Source organism: Nicotiana sylvestris, chromosome 3 (genome assembly GCF_000393655.2).
Source record: "Nicotiana sylvestris chromosome 3, ASM39365v2, whole genome shotgun sequence".
In the NCBI taxonomy this organism is placed as follows: domain Eukaryota; kingdom Viridiplantae; phylum Streptophyta; class Magnoliopsida; order Solanales; family Solanaceae; genus Nicotiana; species Nicotiana sylvestris.
In genome coordinates, this window is record NC_091059.1 from 144,065,478 (window position 1) to 144,082,007 (window position 16,530).

At 38.3% G+C, this 16,530-nt stretch overlaps 1 protein-coding gene across 1 annotated transcript; it reads right to left on the bottom strand.

Moving 5' to 3' along the window:
• Positions 1-956: 956 nt before the first annotated feature.
• Positions 957-4,485, bottom strand: LOC104234547 (rust resistance kinase Lr10-like). The gene is made up of 4 exons (XM_009788123.2): positions 3,430-4,485; positions 2,646-2,666; positions 2,458-2,490; positions 957-2,337 (listed from the first exon to the last, which is right to left on the bottom strand). Exons 1-4 carry the CDS (start codon positions 4,196-4,198, stop codon positions 1,247-1,249), a joined length of 1,914 nt encoding a protein of 637 aa, XP_009786425.1. The 5' UTR covers positions 4,199-4,485; the 3' UTR covers positions 957-1,246.
• Between the last annotated feature and the right edge of the window lie 12,045 nt (positions 4,486-16,530).

The window sequence follows — 16,530 nt, forward strand, 5'->3', positions numbered from 1 at the left end:
GCCAGCCTGAGGCACTTCGATCCCTGGGGCGGCTACATTATCGTTTTCTCCCTGGAAACCGAGGTCGTTATCGGCGTGAGTGGGTACTGTTTGCGAGTTAGACATGCTGATCCTGAAATCAAAAACACTCACTAGAACAAGCGTAAAGCAGTGTGTGTTACGAGAATTAATTCCAGGCAATCACTATTATCCTTAGCCCCACGGTGGGTGTCAAACTGTTTACCCTTAAAATTGGATAAAAATTAAACTTATAATGTAGTTTTAAGGACACGTGATTTCACCTAATACCAATTGATAAATGTAAAGATTAGTAATAGAAATTAACAATATGATAAAGCATACCAGTGTTTGAACGAAATTCAGTCCTTGAGCTTGAATACCCTCGAACTAATTTGTGCAAGAACAGTTAAGATATAACAAGCTGATGAACAAGAATATGAGCTAAAGAAAAGGCGTTAGCTTTGATATCTCAGAGTGTAAGGTGGATACAAGATGATTAGAACCGTGTTTATATAGTAGAGGAATCATATATATGGTATAATTCTAATTATAGAAGCAAATCACATGATTAGCTAAACAAACGCCCTTGAATTGATCTGTTCCGAGATCTCCGCCGCGATCTTCGACCAGTCTTAGATATCTCGCCTTTCTGTTATTGTACTTTGCACGATGTCTGCCTCATTTGGTCTCGATCGCTACTGGCCTCGATCTCAACAAGTACCTCGATCCTCGAACTCGATACCTTATCCTCGTACTTTGGTCTGACCCACTGCGGGCCTGACCTTCGATGCATTCTTCGGCCTCGATCAAATAGTAGAATCGGGTAGGCCCGATTTTAACATTATACAAGGAGGCTTCGTATTGATACTAGACATTGTGAACTTACTCGATCCTGTTGCATAATCATGATACGACAAATGATTCGCAATACATTGATCTCTATATTTTCTTATGTCTTGAAGTCAACATGAATTTATCTTTTATTCCATGAGATCTGAAATGATACGAGTACATTTGAGATATAAATCTCATGTCATATTCTAGGAATCTCAAAAGACTACTTTCTGCTGTAAGAAAATGATACTTCCACAAAAAGTTGGATTTACTGTAGATTAAAGAGGGAGTAAAATGTACATGAGTTGAGGAAAAACCAAGATACACACGAGGAAACAAATACTATGTAGAAAGACGCCTAATCACCAGCCCAAGTATATGACTATGGTTTGCACAGCATGTTGAGCAACACCTAGATTTCACTGGATATTGTTATTGTCTCAATAACATCCCCAGCAATCTCACGAGGAGCTACAAAAGGTTTTGGGGGCATCTGCAGGAGTTGAACATCTCCTTCAAGCATTTCAACAACTTTGTTCATTGCAGGACGATCAACGGGCCTCATCTGTATGCACCGCAAAGCCGCAATCATCATCTTCTTTATAATAATCCTTTCTTCATCAGTGGTATCCGGTATCTGTACATCATTTCCTGAATTGAATTGGTCGTAAACCCAGGTAGGAAAGTAAATTTGGCTTAAGTGGTCTGCGAATGGGTTCATGTTCTTCCTTCTGCCTGCCATTTCCATCAACAACATGCCATAACTATAAACATCGGCTTTGTATGACACTCCTCCAATATTTTTATAGAACAACTCAGGAGCCATGTAACCCATTGTCCCTCTAGCTGCAGTTAGAGTCACAATACTATCATCTGTTGGGTACAATTTTGCAAGCCCAAAGTCAGATATTCTTGGATTGAAATTTTCATCCAGAAGAATGTTGTGAGGCTTTATATCAAAATGTAAGATCTGCATGTCACACCCCCGATGTAGATAGTCTATCCCACGGGCAACTCCTAGAGATATGTCGAACATTTGTTTGTAACTCAAGGAAACAATTCCTTCTTGTGGAAATATGTACTTGTCCAAGGAACCATTAGGCATGAAGTCGTATACCAAAGCACGTTTTGAGCCCTCAACGCAGAATCCAATGAGCTGCACAACATTAACATGGTGAATCCTTCCAATTGTGGAAACTTCACTAATAAATTCTTGCCCACTAGTCATGGACTTGTGCATAATCTTTACTGCAACAAAAGGACCACTACGAAGCTTTCCTTTAAAGACAGTTCCGTAGGCTCCTTCGCCTAGTTTTTCCTTGAATTTATTAGTCATCTTCTTAATCTCAGAAAAGGAGTACTTAATTGGCACAAGGTTGCTCTGCGTTTGCAGGAAGTCTTCAATTGATTGATACATAGATATGTGTCGTCTTCTCCATTTATACACGATTAGTGCTATCAGGAAAATGAATCCACAGAAAAACCGGAATGACAGAAGTGAAACTGCATAATATCAGAAAGAAAAAAGGATAAAGGATTTGACTAAAAGCTTCAAAGCTTGTTTTCACAATTCAGAGTGTACCAAGAATGCTTAATCTCGTTGAGTAAAATAAGAAGACTCACTTAGAACTATTCCGCCGTACAGTATTGTAAGAACTGTAAGAATATGCAAATCACAAAGGAAAATTACGTTAGAGGAAACAAATTTGGTAACAACTTGACGAAAGAGCTTACAGATATGTGGTACAATGAAGAGGGATTGTAATTGGAAAACATATTGAAGTTATTGCACTCCAGTTTCAAGTACGTACCACCATAGTAGTGGATGCTACCTGCATTATCCAAAAAAGAAGGAACTTGATTAAAATAGAGATGCTACATCTTAAATAAGTTACTATGAATGAATACTGACCGCAACTATGGCCTGCTTTAGTTGAAGACTTAATCTGTGGTAAGGAATGACACCTTAAATTTGAAAGTAAAGTTAAATTGCTCAGATTCTAGGTGCAGCATTGAGGAGATACTTCTGTGCTCAAAATACTAATACTCCATCCATTTCAGTCTATGCGACACTATATCCTTATTAGCCCGCTCCGAAAAAAGTACACATTTCCATATTTGAAAAAAATTAACTTTACACTCTTGATTTAGTCTTAATAAGAAGTTTTTATAGTCACACAAAAGTAATGACATGTTTAAAGCTATAGTGTGAAAAGTTTTCATCTCTTTATTAATCCATGCCGAATCAAACTATATGACATAAATTGGAACAAAAGTAAGTTTAACAGTAGGATTTGAGGGTTATGAGTTCTAATCTTATCATCAAACCCTAGCTTGTTCTAGTTAATGAGTTTGCAATTAAATATTTTACATATGTAATAGATTTTTTAATACAAATACACAGTTTAAGCAAAAGCTACTGGATTCGTCCGAATCTCTAGCTACAACACTACCTCCGCCCTTGTCAATCAGGACTCAGAACAAACCACATATTCAAGTCAGCAATGGAATTTTGTCAAACAAAACATATGGGGAAGGGCCGAAGGGGAATCCAACAGTTGAACATAGTGAACGGTAAAATGAGTCTTGACTTACAAGGGAGGGGAAGATCCATCCCCGTATCGTCGTAGCAGCGATGGCTGCAACTATAGCCGTCGCCATCAGCAAAACAGTTGCCTTGACTCGCTTCACATTCTCTACACAAGAAGGTACGCTTCCAAGAAAGCTCAAACCCATATCTCAGGGCATCCTGAATGCTCGATAGAGTAGTATTATCACCCGAAAGCCCACGACCCGAGGCCCAGGCCACTATTTCCATGCTGCAACTCTCTGCCAAATCCGAAATCGACATGTCCTCTCCTATGGCCACATAACTATGACTTTGGGAGGAATTCGATACCAAAGTTTTATTCTTCGATCCACAGAAAGTAGTCTTCACATATCGCGAAGAATTTACGGTGGCTAAACAATTGACATATATAATGGGAATGTTGGGAGCAAAATAATCAAAAGGCGAGGTGCTAGGAACGTCTGTGGTGAAGTAATTGGGAAAAATAGTGCAGTTCGTGGTCTGATTCATCAAACCAGGGTCAATTGCTCTGATATAGAAGTTATCATAGTTGATTTCCAGCACGTTATATTTCTTTGACTCCAAACTTATGACAGTACGATTGTTCTGGCAATCAAGCTGGAACCTTGAATCTCCGCAATTCTGGGGATCAACTCTTAATCTAAAAGGAAAACTAATATGAATATCACCACAAGAAGAAGAACACCGAGTAGTGTTTTGGGCTTTGGCTATATTCGTGCAAATTACAACCAGTAGAACAGTAGCAATCAACAGCCATCTTCTTGCCAACATCATATCTGCAGATCGACTATGCTACCTCTGTTGTGTCATTTCTACGACATAATCAAAGGTATCAACGAGGTTGCTTCCTTGAATCTATAATTGAACAAGCTAATAATGCACAGGATTGAACTGGTCGTAGGATCATATCAAGGTTAAAAGTTAAAAGTCAAAAGTCAGTTGGATATATCGTGCAGTGTTATTTCGGTTTTACTTTAATCTGCTAGTGCGCGTTTCAGTGGAAGTTGACTTAGAGTGCTTTGAGCGGGGATAAGGCGTGAGGTGTGGTCAGAAATGTAGGCTGTAGCCCTTTGTTTCTAGGGACAATTTATATTTAATTACACACCTAAATCTTTCAGGTGACGTATGATCCCCATAAACTATACGGAAGTGAAGTGAATTTACACTTTTTTCTACTAAACTAGCGCAGAAAGGTGTAAGGTTTGGAGTTTGGTCGGCGGCTAAAATTGGAAATAGGGTATGAATTAGGAAAGAAAGGGAAAAGGAAATAGGGTTATGAATTAGGAAAGAAGGGTATAACTAATTGTGAACACCTAATTTTGACCGTATTTGAATTTTTTCTCGCTTATCTCTTCAATACCTCACTTTTCACCCATTTTTCCCACTTTCCCTTGTCCCCTACGCTGGTCCCCCCACTCTCTTTTATTTCCTCACATCCATCCCCTTCGTTCCCCACTTCTTGTCCCCCACTTTGTTCTCCACTCACAATCCTACATCCCCACTCCATTCCACTAAGTCAATTCCCATTTTTCTCCACTCAAAACCCACGTTCTCCACTCCAAAGGGGAGGAACAAAAAATTACCAATTGTCTTCTCTATAAAGAGACAACAAAGACTTAGTGAAAGGGGGAGAAAAAAGAAAAGCAATAATTCAAGTAAGAAGAAACGAGAGGAGAAGTTCAAAAGACAGAGACGAAAAAAAGGGATGGCTTCTTCTTAACGGAGACAGAGGGTATACACTCAATATACGGTCAGTATACATTCTATATACACTAGAGATACTCTCGATATACACTGGATATACAGAGGCAACCAACGAAAAGAGGGTCGTCTTCCTCCAAAAAATTCTACATCTAGAGCTTAACATCCACCATAAAAGAGCCATGAGAGCTCATCTTTTCCACCTGAAAAACACCCCAAAGTCCTAGCCAAAACCCAACTAAAATACAATGAAATTCCAGCGTGTAATCACAGTTGAAAAACCCATGTGAAACGTCACTGCTTCAGCCGCATACCCGCCAGATCTCTCACCAGCTTCGTCCGCACTGTTGTCATCTCCCATCTTTCGTCCATTGCTGCTTCAACCTGAAGCTAGCTCCTAAACCACCCTTTAACGCCACGAAACAGCCCCAAGGTCTTTGAAAATCCTAGCCGTCGTTGAGGTGGTCGTCGTCTGAGGTTCCGTCGATGAGATCGACGATGTTTGGTTATAGTTCTAATGATTTGCTGTATAGGTTGGAGGAGGATTGTTATCATCATATCAAATAAGTACTTTGCTTTGCAATACTACAGGTTCTCTTTCTTGTGTTTATTTTATCTTATATTCATTTTACTTGTTTGGTGAAAGATCTTGATTATATTTTTCTTCTCTGTATTGGTTTTGTTCATGTAATTCGCATGGTATGGGTGTTTCATCTTTTATTTTGTGTGTATGGTAGCTTTTAGGAGTGGGCGAAATACTCCTAGCTAGGTTGAACAAATATAAAAGGGACTATCTCATGACTGTCATTCATTTTCGTACAGTTTTAGCACTAGTCAATAATTTTTACACTATAAGACTTCCTCGTTGAATAGATTTAACTATTTGTGTTAAGTTAGGAAATGAGTTCTTCTTTTTGGTTGAGTAATAGTAAGTACTACTGTTAGTGAATTATCTTTTTTCTAGTTTTAATCCTTTGTCCATTGTGGTAAATAAATCATCTTTGAAGGAAGTGTATAATTCATTTTACAAGGGGCAATTTTCACAGAGCTGTAGTACAAAGTTGGCTCGAGAATAAAAAGTATATTTTGCAGCCTTGTTTTGTGATTTAATCACTCTTTAATTTACTGTTGTTCTTGATATGTGTATATAAGTAATATAGAGTAAATAATGTTTTTAGTTTGCTTTAGGCACGTTAATTATATAATTATCATGGCTACTAAAATTCGGGAGTACATTTCATGTGGCCCGGTTCTAATTTCCAACAATGTTATATAAAATGTGTCGTGAACCACAGGTGCATTTTATGTAGCATGGTTTACGATGTGTTTTAAATAACTTTGAATTTTTTCCGGATATATTAAGTATTTTTTGCTTTTTGCTTCTTTTTTTGCTTTTTGCTTTTTCCTTTTTGCTTCTTGCTTTTTTTGCTTTTTGCTTTTGCTTTTGCTTTTTGCTTTTTGCTTTTAGTACCAATTATGGGTATGTATGATCCATTTTCATGTTAGGACCATTTTGAAAGATCACTAAATGAAAAAAAGTGTTAGAATACGATTTTAATTTAATCCCAACAATTCATCTCATATATTTTGTTTTAGTAGCCTCTTTGTTAATTAATTTCACATTGAGACTCTGGTACAAAAGCATCTGCACTATGTTGATCCATACTTGTTCATTATATTGTAGTAATTCATATGTGGGGATGTATATTTGTATGATCTCAAGAAAAAGAAAAGGAAAATAGTCATACTTAATTACTTACCTAATTGATACCACTACTACTGCTGCTTGTAATTCAAAATAAGAAAAAGAAGATTAACACAATAGATGGTTGATTAGTCATGAATATCATTGGTTGATTTGTCCATGTGGTTATCTAATTTAGGAATAATAATAATTCAAGAACATCGTAGTTTGCTTTAGGCTCGATTTAGACTAGTATTGTGATTATGTATACGTTCCTGTAACATAATTGCGATTTTAATTCCAAAAAGTAACTCGAGGGATGCGTTCGCACAACTTCAACCAAACCTTTCTTAATATAAATAAACCAAGCGTTATTAATTGTGGACACGTTTGCGTGACATGATTTTTTGACGCGCCAAAAGAAAGAGTATACGTACGCGTAACTCAATTCTTTAATTACAAACAAATCAAGTGATTAAAAGTGGTAAAAGGTAAATGCACATAGGTTTTAAAATAAGTAATTAGGCAATTTTAGCCAAGTATAAATCACTAAGCGACCGTGCTAGAACCACATTACTCGGGAATTCCTAACACCTTCTCTCGGGTTAACAGAATTCCTTACCCGGATTTTTATGTTCGTAGACCATTAAATAAGAGTCAACTTACTCGATTCGGGATTTTAACCGGTGACTTGGGACACCATAAATTATCTCAGGTGGCGACTCTGAAATAATTAAATAATCTCATTTCGAATAATGTCACTTAAATTAAAAAAACTCCCTTATACCCCTCAGGTGTGTAAAAAGGAGGTGTGACAGCTCTGGCGACTCTGCTGGGGACCGAACCCAGAATCTCTGGTTCAGGGTTCAAGAATTTGAGCTTAGAATAATTGTTATATTTGGCTTTATTTTTTTATCTAGTTTTGTTCACATGTTTGTGCTTAATGTGCGAAATTTTGCTTTTTACCGCTCTGATATTATCTGAACTGTATATATAAACTGTTACGAAACCCCTCTTCTTTCTGAGTCTTCTGAATTTATGGTGCACACGTGCGCGTGGCCTACCTTTATGTTAGAATTCATACTAAATAGAACAAAGTTTGGTCAAGTAACTAGGCCGGGTAGACTTTTGTGCTCCCGGTACGTTGCCCCCACTTCGGCTCGAGCTGTCTGCTTGGGTAAGCCAAGTCTAGAACAATAAACTCAGGTTTTAAACCTAGTATAACAAAGCCTCATGTCGGATCCCTAGTAGGAACGCTTGTTTGCATCACGTGCATTTGACTTTGGGGACTCAACACATGGGTTGGGTCCGTCTAGGACAGGTGCACCCAAAATAACAGACCATCTTGATGCATCCTATGTGCTACATGTTGCATTTATTCAAGGGTAAAAGGGTCATTTGGCGGACCAATAATAGTTGAGGGTAAATAAAAAAAAAAAAAAGAGTGAAGTGTGGGGATAAAGAGAGTTGGGCCCAATATGTTGTTAAAAAAAAAGAACTTGAAATTTCAGGAAAAAAAAAAGATTTTGCACTTTTTCGTCATTTTTTGAAAATCAGAAAATCAAAAAAAAAAAGAGAAAAAGAAAATCCAAAAAGATTTTGCATGTTTCATCATTTTTCAAGAAAAAGCAAAAAATAAATATGTTATCTCTAAATTAGTTGTTTTTTTTAATTATCGCCCGTATCCAATCTACCCGAACTACGCATACCTGATTCTCGTCTTTCGGGGCGTGATACGTAGGCAACCCACATAGGGTCCGGTCTTCCTAGTAAATCTCAGGTTCTTGTCTTTGCGGGGTCTTAGCCAAATTTTGTACTTCTAGCCACCTTTTAGCCAAATAAGCCATTTTGCAAAAATAGCCTCAATCATGTCTTGCATGTGTCTTAGGGAATGTTATTGTCTCACATAGTGTTGGCTTAGATTTTCTTATACATGTGTGGATTTATTTACCGAATTTTGTGCATGACAGATACCCCGTGACCATCCGGTCAGGATTGCATTCAGGAGTCGCTTAAGGAGATTTTTACATTTGTTATTTTTATTTTATGTTTATGTTTTTTATGTCGTCTTTTACTTTCTAGTTTTGTACAGTAATGTCAAGTATTTTGTTATTGTATTTTCTGCTTTATATGCAAAAATGTGTTGTAACCCAAAAATCCAAAAAAGAGATGTTGCATTTTTTTTTTATTTCCGTTATAAATTTTCCTTAGAATACTAATTCTAGAAATGAAAAAAAAAAAATTGAGGTTGTTTTTCCTTTAGGCAATTAATATCTAGAACTTAAAATGAATTATTTTTATGTTTCCTTTAGTATATTAGGACCAAAATTCAAAAAAAAAAAGAGAGAGAATTTTATTTTAGTGCTTCTTTAAAAGCTTTCTTTAAGGTGTTAATTCCAAAATCCAAAAAGATTTTTCTTTTGAGGTGTTTCTTTGGGAAATTAGTGAAAAATGAAAAAAAAATTCTTTTTATTTTCATTAGAACTTTAGGATGTTGTACATAGAAAAAATATATTTTATCTTTTATTTATCATTAGAGTTTCCCCTTTAGGTAATCAAAAACTGAAATCCAAAAATATCTTTTATCTTTTCTCGCTGCGAAATCCTTCTTCAGGGATATCAAATGCAAGTTCAAAATATTTTTCTATGGTTTAATATCTAGATTTCTTTCCTAAAAAACAAAAAAAAAATGTCTCCTCTAGGGTTTGTTCCTTAATAATTCCCGCAGAGTATTTGTTTCAAAAGAAGAAAAATTCAAAAAAAAGGGTTTGCTTCTTTATTTCTCTGTTCCCATCAGAGTAGTCACTAAGGTAAAAAGAAAATGAAAAAGAAAACGTCAGTTTGTTTCCTTTATTCCTGATCTTCCAAAACTACGCAAAGATCTGATTTATGTGGGGTCATGATACGTAGGCAACCTACATAGGGTTCGATCGAATCACTTTTCTTTACTGTTAAAAGAAAGGAAAAAGGGAAACGGAAAAAGAGAGAAAAAAAGGTGAAGTCATGGGATGTGAGAAATGAGAAGGAAGAAAAAGAGCGATAATCAGAAAGAAAAAGGGAAAGGAAAATGAGCGAGCTAAGAAGTGTTAGAAAAACAAAGAAAAGAGAGGCTGAAATGAACGAATTGGGATGATGCCAACTGACCTTTGTACCCTCGAAGTCATTTTAGAACCGATAATTGTGACTAGGTGCATTGCACATGAAGTGAGATTATCTTATGTTAAATGCCCTAACGCTAACGTGATGGTTTCCTTTTGTTATATTCATAGCAGAAGGGTGGTTGGTTTGTGGTTTTTAAAGTGGTAACTCTTCTCCACAACACAAAGTCAAAAGGCAATGGCAGACAACAACAGAACTGAGTTGGTTGATACCGGTTCCCGAAAGTAGTTGGTTGAACAGGATAAGGGGTTGGTTGAAGAGGTGAGAATGTTAAGACAACACATGACGGACATGTATCAGGCCTGGATGACTGGGCGGGCACCACCTCCGCCACTACCTAGCTTCCTAGATGTTGCCCTTACCCAAACTCCGGACACAATGCTAGATGATCCTCCATACTCTCCAGATCTACCCGCTTATCACAGCTTCCCCAACCACCCTAGTAGCTCCATCACTCGTCCTCCAACTATCTTTTACCAAAAGTTCCCTCCTGTCATATCCACTATTCCCAACAATGAATATCCACTCAAAGCTCATGACCAAAACTACCCCGTAGAGGTTGTCTACAAGGTTCCTGACTCATACAAGAAGAGCCCTCAGGATAAGCTTCATGTTGAAAATGAAATGTTCACATGAAGAGAAGGGAAAGATGAGATACCCAGGAGGCTGAAAAGCATAGAACAATCCTTGAAGAACAAACAAGGAAGGGAAGACCAGGGTAGCATGGCTTACAAAGAACTGTCTGTGTCCCCTGACGTTCGCCTGCCTGCGAGGTTCAAAGTGCCAAAATTTAACTTGTATGATGGATATGGAGACCCGGTAGCCCACCTGAGGTTCTATTGCAGTGAAATGAGAAGCGTTGGAGATAAAGATGACTTGTTGATGGCATATTTCAGTAAGAGCCTGACTGGGGCAGCTTTGGAATGTCATAATCGTCAAGATGTTGGTAATTGGCCTACATTGGGTGACATGGCTCAAGATTTTGTTCGATACTTTCAATACAGATCGGGCATTACCCCCAGACCGCTCCTCCCTATCTAGAATGGAAAAGAAGCCAGAGGAAAGCTTTAGAGAATTTGGACTCAGATGGAGGGAGCAGGCTGCTCGAGTCAATACCCCGATTGGTAAAGAAGAAATGGTTGAGCTTTTCCTACAAGCCCAGGGGCCCACCTACTTCAGTCATTTGATCCCGGACTTGGGAAAGCCTTTCAAAGATGTGTTAAAAATGGGGGAGCTAGTAGAAGAGGGAATCAAGTCAGGCAAAATCATGAGTTGTTCGAAAGACATTCAAAACATCCCAGTAAGCTTGGGTGGAAGAAAAAGAAACAGAAAAGATGATCTGATGGGCTTTCCCGATCAACACTTCCAGCCTCGACATCGTCCCCGGGGATATCCTGACGCACCAGATGATCCTCCCCAATGCCACTTCTCTCCACAGAACTCCCAAAATTGTACATCGCTCTCTCAGTACCCAGCTCCACGAAATGCTTATCCACTCACACGAGCCTACCGAAAACCCTCTGGATCAGGTTTTCGTCCCAATCAAGCATTTAAGAATGAGATGTTGCTAAAAAAAAGGCTTTCACCCCATTGGGAGTGTCATACGCCAGTTTGTTCCAAAAGTTGAAGCAATTGGACATGTTGAAGCCGATCCAGATAAAAATGCCAAACCCTCTTCCAAAGAAGTTTGATCTTTCTCAAATGTGTGCATATTGCTCAGATGCCCCGGTGCATGACATAGAGAAGTGTTGGAATCTGAAGAATGCGATTCAGAAGCTTATTGATGCAGGCGACATTGTTGTGCAAAACCAGATGCAGCAGACACTAGCCAAAGTCCATCGCCTATGCATAATGAGACGCATATGATGGGTATGATTTATTTTGAAAAGGAATATGAGAATTCTTCTGAGAACCTCGGAGGTCCACATGCTACAAAGCTTTCAGCGCTATTAGAGGTTGATCCTAAGAAAGAGCAGGCAAAGGGAGCCCAAAAGAAATTTTCTATGAACAATGTGATGGTGACTTGTGAAGGTCCTAGTATTGTTGATGCAGAAGTCAGTGGCTAAGATGTTGAGTTTGGTGATTGGAAAGACGCTCTTTTCTTGGTTTGCCAGGGAGGAGTTTGGTGGTTTATTTTGTTGTCATTTCTGTTGTCCAGGTTATTCTAAGGGTTGTAATCCGGATATGGTCTTGTGACTCAAACCCTTCTATCCTTTTATTTTTTCCTGGTTTGTTTAGTCGTATTAACTCCTTTAGTGCTGTCTATGTTGTTCCAGGTTTGTAACCCCAGTTTAGTGCTTTTTTGTTGTTCAAACCCCTTCACCATCTGTCTAATGCAAGTTTCCGTTTTCTGTTATTTATGGTCATTTTGTTTAGTTCTCTTTTCTTTTTACAGTTCTTTCCCTGTTGACTCTAGTGACATGACATGCATGCGTAATTCTCAGCCTGGTCTTAAAAAAGAGTACGTTTAGTCATGAAGCAATAAATTTTTTTTATAGATAATAGGGACATTGAGGGAAATAAGTAAAGGCATTTTGAGATCATTTCAAGCCCGAATTGCATGAAACTGGGGCAGATAGAATATAGAGAAACCCTATTGAAATGCATCCTGCCGCATCAGGTTGAAGCCAACGGCAAGTTTTCCCCAAATTGACAGGGGTCGTTCATGGTAATGAGAGTGAGGGTGTTGTCCAATGGTGCTTTGTAGTTAGCAGATGTAGAAGGCGAATGCGTGGATATGGTTATCAAGTCTAGTACAATCTAAAGATGTTAGAACTGTTTCCTTGGTTTGTTTAATTGTGTAGTTTGCACTTGGCATGTTTTGGAGATTGGAATGACGAAGGCATTTTGTTCTGCGATCTAAACATTTTATCCTTCGTTACCCCTTTGAGCCTTATTTATTTTTCTTTCATACCCCTCTTTCGGAATCAGTAACAAAGATCAGAAACGCAAGCGTGAAAGATAAGTAAATGAAAAAGAGAAAAGAAAAGAGATAAAAGAAAAGAAAAAAGACAACAAAACAACAAAAAGTGAAAAAAAAAGAAAGAGGAAGAAAAAGGAAAGAAAAAAAATACAACAACAAAGGAATTTCTATGACATGAACTACGTTTGACCTGATTCCTTTTAAGGATACGTAGGCAGCCTCACGGTTCGGTCCCATCAAAATGAAAATCCAAAAATCCCCAAGCAAAGAAACTGGGGTAGAAGTTGTGGTTGCTGTAAGAAATCTGATTCCAAAAGTTGTAATTTTAAACCCATGTCAAACTGTTTTGAGCCTTTGATACCCTTTCTTTCTATCCCCATCCAAAAGCCCACATTACGGTCCAAAGAAAGACCTTCCGAACAGTCTTCAAGAGATGCCAAGTCGAGAAAGTATATGTGATTCATATCAGGGGCAACACTCTGATCCAAACTAGAAAAATAAAAAATGAGAGAGTCTTATTGGTGAAAACCTTCACGAGCACCTTGAGGCGACTGTAAGTTGAGAGAATGAACAAAATGAGAGAGGCTTGATGGTGAAAACCCTCTGGGCACTACAAGTCGAATAAGGATTGTGAATCAGATTGGATAATCGGAGCATTGAAGTCCAATTTCACGGCTTAGAGGGTACAACAATAGTTGAACATCAGACTTGCTTGACAGAATAGGCCACAGGTGCATGTCATGGTCGTTAGAGTTGGTATCCAATCTTATAGGTTTCTCCTTTGTAGTTTTCTTGTTAGGAATCATCTCTTTCCCTTGTCCTTTACTCTGTTTCTTTTGTCGTGTTTACTTCCTTTTTCTGAGTCTGTTTGGTCAAAACAAGTGAGAAATGACTTCAAAATTTGCCACCAGCTTTCCAAGTGCACAAAATAGATCTGGCTAGCACATCAAAGCGCCATAAGTCAGGAAAGAACAACAAGCGCACTGAGCTAGTAACGATCAACATGCTTTGGGATCCTTGTGAAATACAAATCTTTGGTACATATCAATCCCTGGACAATGCAACAAATGGAGGGTGTTAGGTGAACGAATCAAAGGTATGTTCTGTGGTAAGATTCACAAAAGTGGTTAACCAGTGGCAAGTGAGGTCTTCCAAGCGGAAATCAAAGTTATCATGGCAAGCGAGGGAGCAGTAGACCTCGAGGCCAGGGCCAGTGGTTTAAGTCAAGGAAGAACAACATACACACTGAGTTGGTAACAATCAACATGCGTTGGGATCTATGTGAAATACAAGGGACAAAAAAGGTGGTAAACCAGTGACAAGCAAGATCTTCCATGCAGAAATCAAAGCTATCATGGCAAGTGATGGAGCAATAGACCTCAAGACCAAGGCTACTGATTTAAATTAGGAAAGAACAACGTGCGCATTGAAGTTGGTAATAATCAATATACCGTGGGGATCATGTGAAACACAAAGGTTTGGTAGATGTCGGTTCATGAGCAATGCAACAGATAGAAGGTTGGGTCTGAATGGATCAAAGGTATTTTCTGTAATAAGGGTGACAGAGAAAGTGGTCAGTCAATAAACAGGCAAGGTCTTTCAAGTTGAAACCAAAGTTGTAAGCACGTGATTTTTGCCCTATATGAGAATTACTCCCAAAAAATTCAAAATCAAATGATTTTCCTTGGTGTGCAATTTTGTGAGATTTTTGGATAATTATTTGTATTTGTCTGTGCATGTTTATTTGTTAAATTAATAAAATATATAAAAATATGTCGCATTTTGCATGTAGGACTTAATTCTATAATTTGTTAGTAATTAAGTTTGTTTACAAAAAATGAAAATTACAAAAATAGGCATCTTTTGCATTTTTAGCATTTAATGTCCAAATATACAATTTTCTGCTTAATTATTACTTAATTGTGCGTTAATTGTTATTGGTAGTTAATTTGCGCTTTTATAACTTAATTTAGTTCTTAATAATAATTTAAGTATTTTTATAATTTAGTTTTAGAAAATAAAAGAAGAAAAAATAACAAAAATACAAAGAAAAATCGGATTGGACAACTTCTTCAAATTTCAACCTCAGGCCCAAATAATTGCCCAATCTTCCCCATGACCCAGTCCACTTCAGACCGGGTCGACCCGGTCCTCCCCATTAACCCAAATACCCAACACCCCTCTTTATTTTTTTTTCAAAACACAAAAGAAAGAAAAGAAACAAAAAACCCTAAAAAACCTAAAAACTACCCGCCCCCCTCCATCTTCTTCCTCTCCCAAAACCTTCATCCCAAGCCATCCATGGCTGCCTCCTATGGCTTCTTCTGCGTCCACGCCCAAACACCACCACCAAACAGGCCCTCCAAACCTCCCGTCACCTTCCCGTCGTAACCCAAAAACCAGTCGCACCCCAGCCTCACGTCCAAACACCACCACAAAACGCCACCACCAAACAGGCCCGCCAACCATCGTCCACTGCCCGAACGAACCCAACTGTTGTTGCGTCGTCCGCTTCAAGCTCGCGCTACTGCTTTTGTCTCTCGCTGCTGCCCTTGTTTCTGAAACCCCATGGATGCCATGTTTGCAGCTCGTCGCTGCTGACTCCATGGCTGACCGAACGCACCGAACAGCTTCAAGCTCGAACAACCGAACGCACAAACAACTGCTTCTGTTTCGCGAGCTGCTGCCTCACTTCGTCTTCTTCAAGCTTGAGCATCGCCATGGCCAAGCCGTCTCCGAGCTGCTGCCTCACCTTCATATTCTTCGTCGTCCGCTTCAAGCTCGCGCTGGTGCTTCATCTTCCCCATACGAATGACCTCCGTTACTGCTTCGTCTTCGCGCGAACAACTAAACGCACCCCAGATGCTTCTGTTTCGCGTCGACTGCCGCTACTGTTTCGACGTACTTCTTAAAGTCGAGTTCGTCGTTGAGTTAGTCATTGAGTCTGGACAGATTTATTCCCATCCGAGGTTCGTCAAAACAGTCCGTACGTATTTCGTTCAATCCAGTTAGTAGATTTTGAGTTTTATTTTATCCGTATTTCGTTTTGATATTTCTCGAATCTAAAATCGGTAGATATTTGATTTTTGGTTTTGTTCATGTTCATATTTTTGGTTAGTAATGTTGTTTGAATCGTTTGAATCTGTCATGTTTGTTGTTTAAAAAATAGATTTAGTTCATGTTCATCTTTGTTTGAAGTTCATGTTTAATCCAGTGATTTAATGTGAGTTTATGTTTGTTCTTGATTTGTTGATTTAGTTTGAATCATGTATTTTTTTGTTTGTATTGTTGTATCCTTGATCATACATTCATGGTCTAAATTAACCAGGATTGGTTCCCGATATGGTTAATTCATTCCATTAATTTTGAGTTGTGGTGTTCATCGTGTTCATATAATTTGTTGTTGAAGATTGTTGAGAAATTGGTCATCTTGGCTATATTTTGATTAAGTTATGATTAATTGGTTGTTTAGAGCTGATGGGGGTAGTTTGGTAAATTGCAATCCGTTCAGAGGTAAAATGGTAATTGCAATAAGGTCGGAGGGGTAGTTTGGTAATTGAACATTATTTTGATTCTTTATGTTAAGCATGGGGGACAAAATATAATGAGGTGGTTTTTGATGTACTTGTTTAACATAAT

Coding starts and splice junctions, on each gene's coding strand:
- LOC104234547 (XM_009788123.2), bottom strand. CDS start 4,198: ATGATGTTGGCAAGAAGATGGCTGTTGATTGCTACTGTTCTACTGGTT. Junction 2,491..2,645: donor TAGCATCCACTACTATGGTG/GTACGTACTTGA, acceptor ATATTCTTACAG/TTCTTACAATACTGTACGGC. Junction 2,338..2,457: donor GTACGGCGGAATAGTTCTAA/GTGAGTCTTCTT, acceptor GATATTATGCAG/TTTCACTTCTGTCATTCCGG.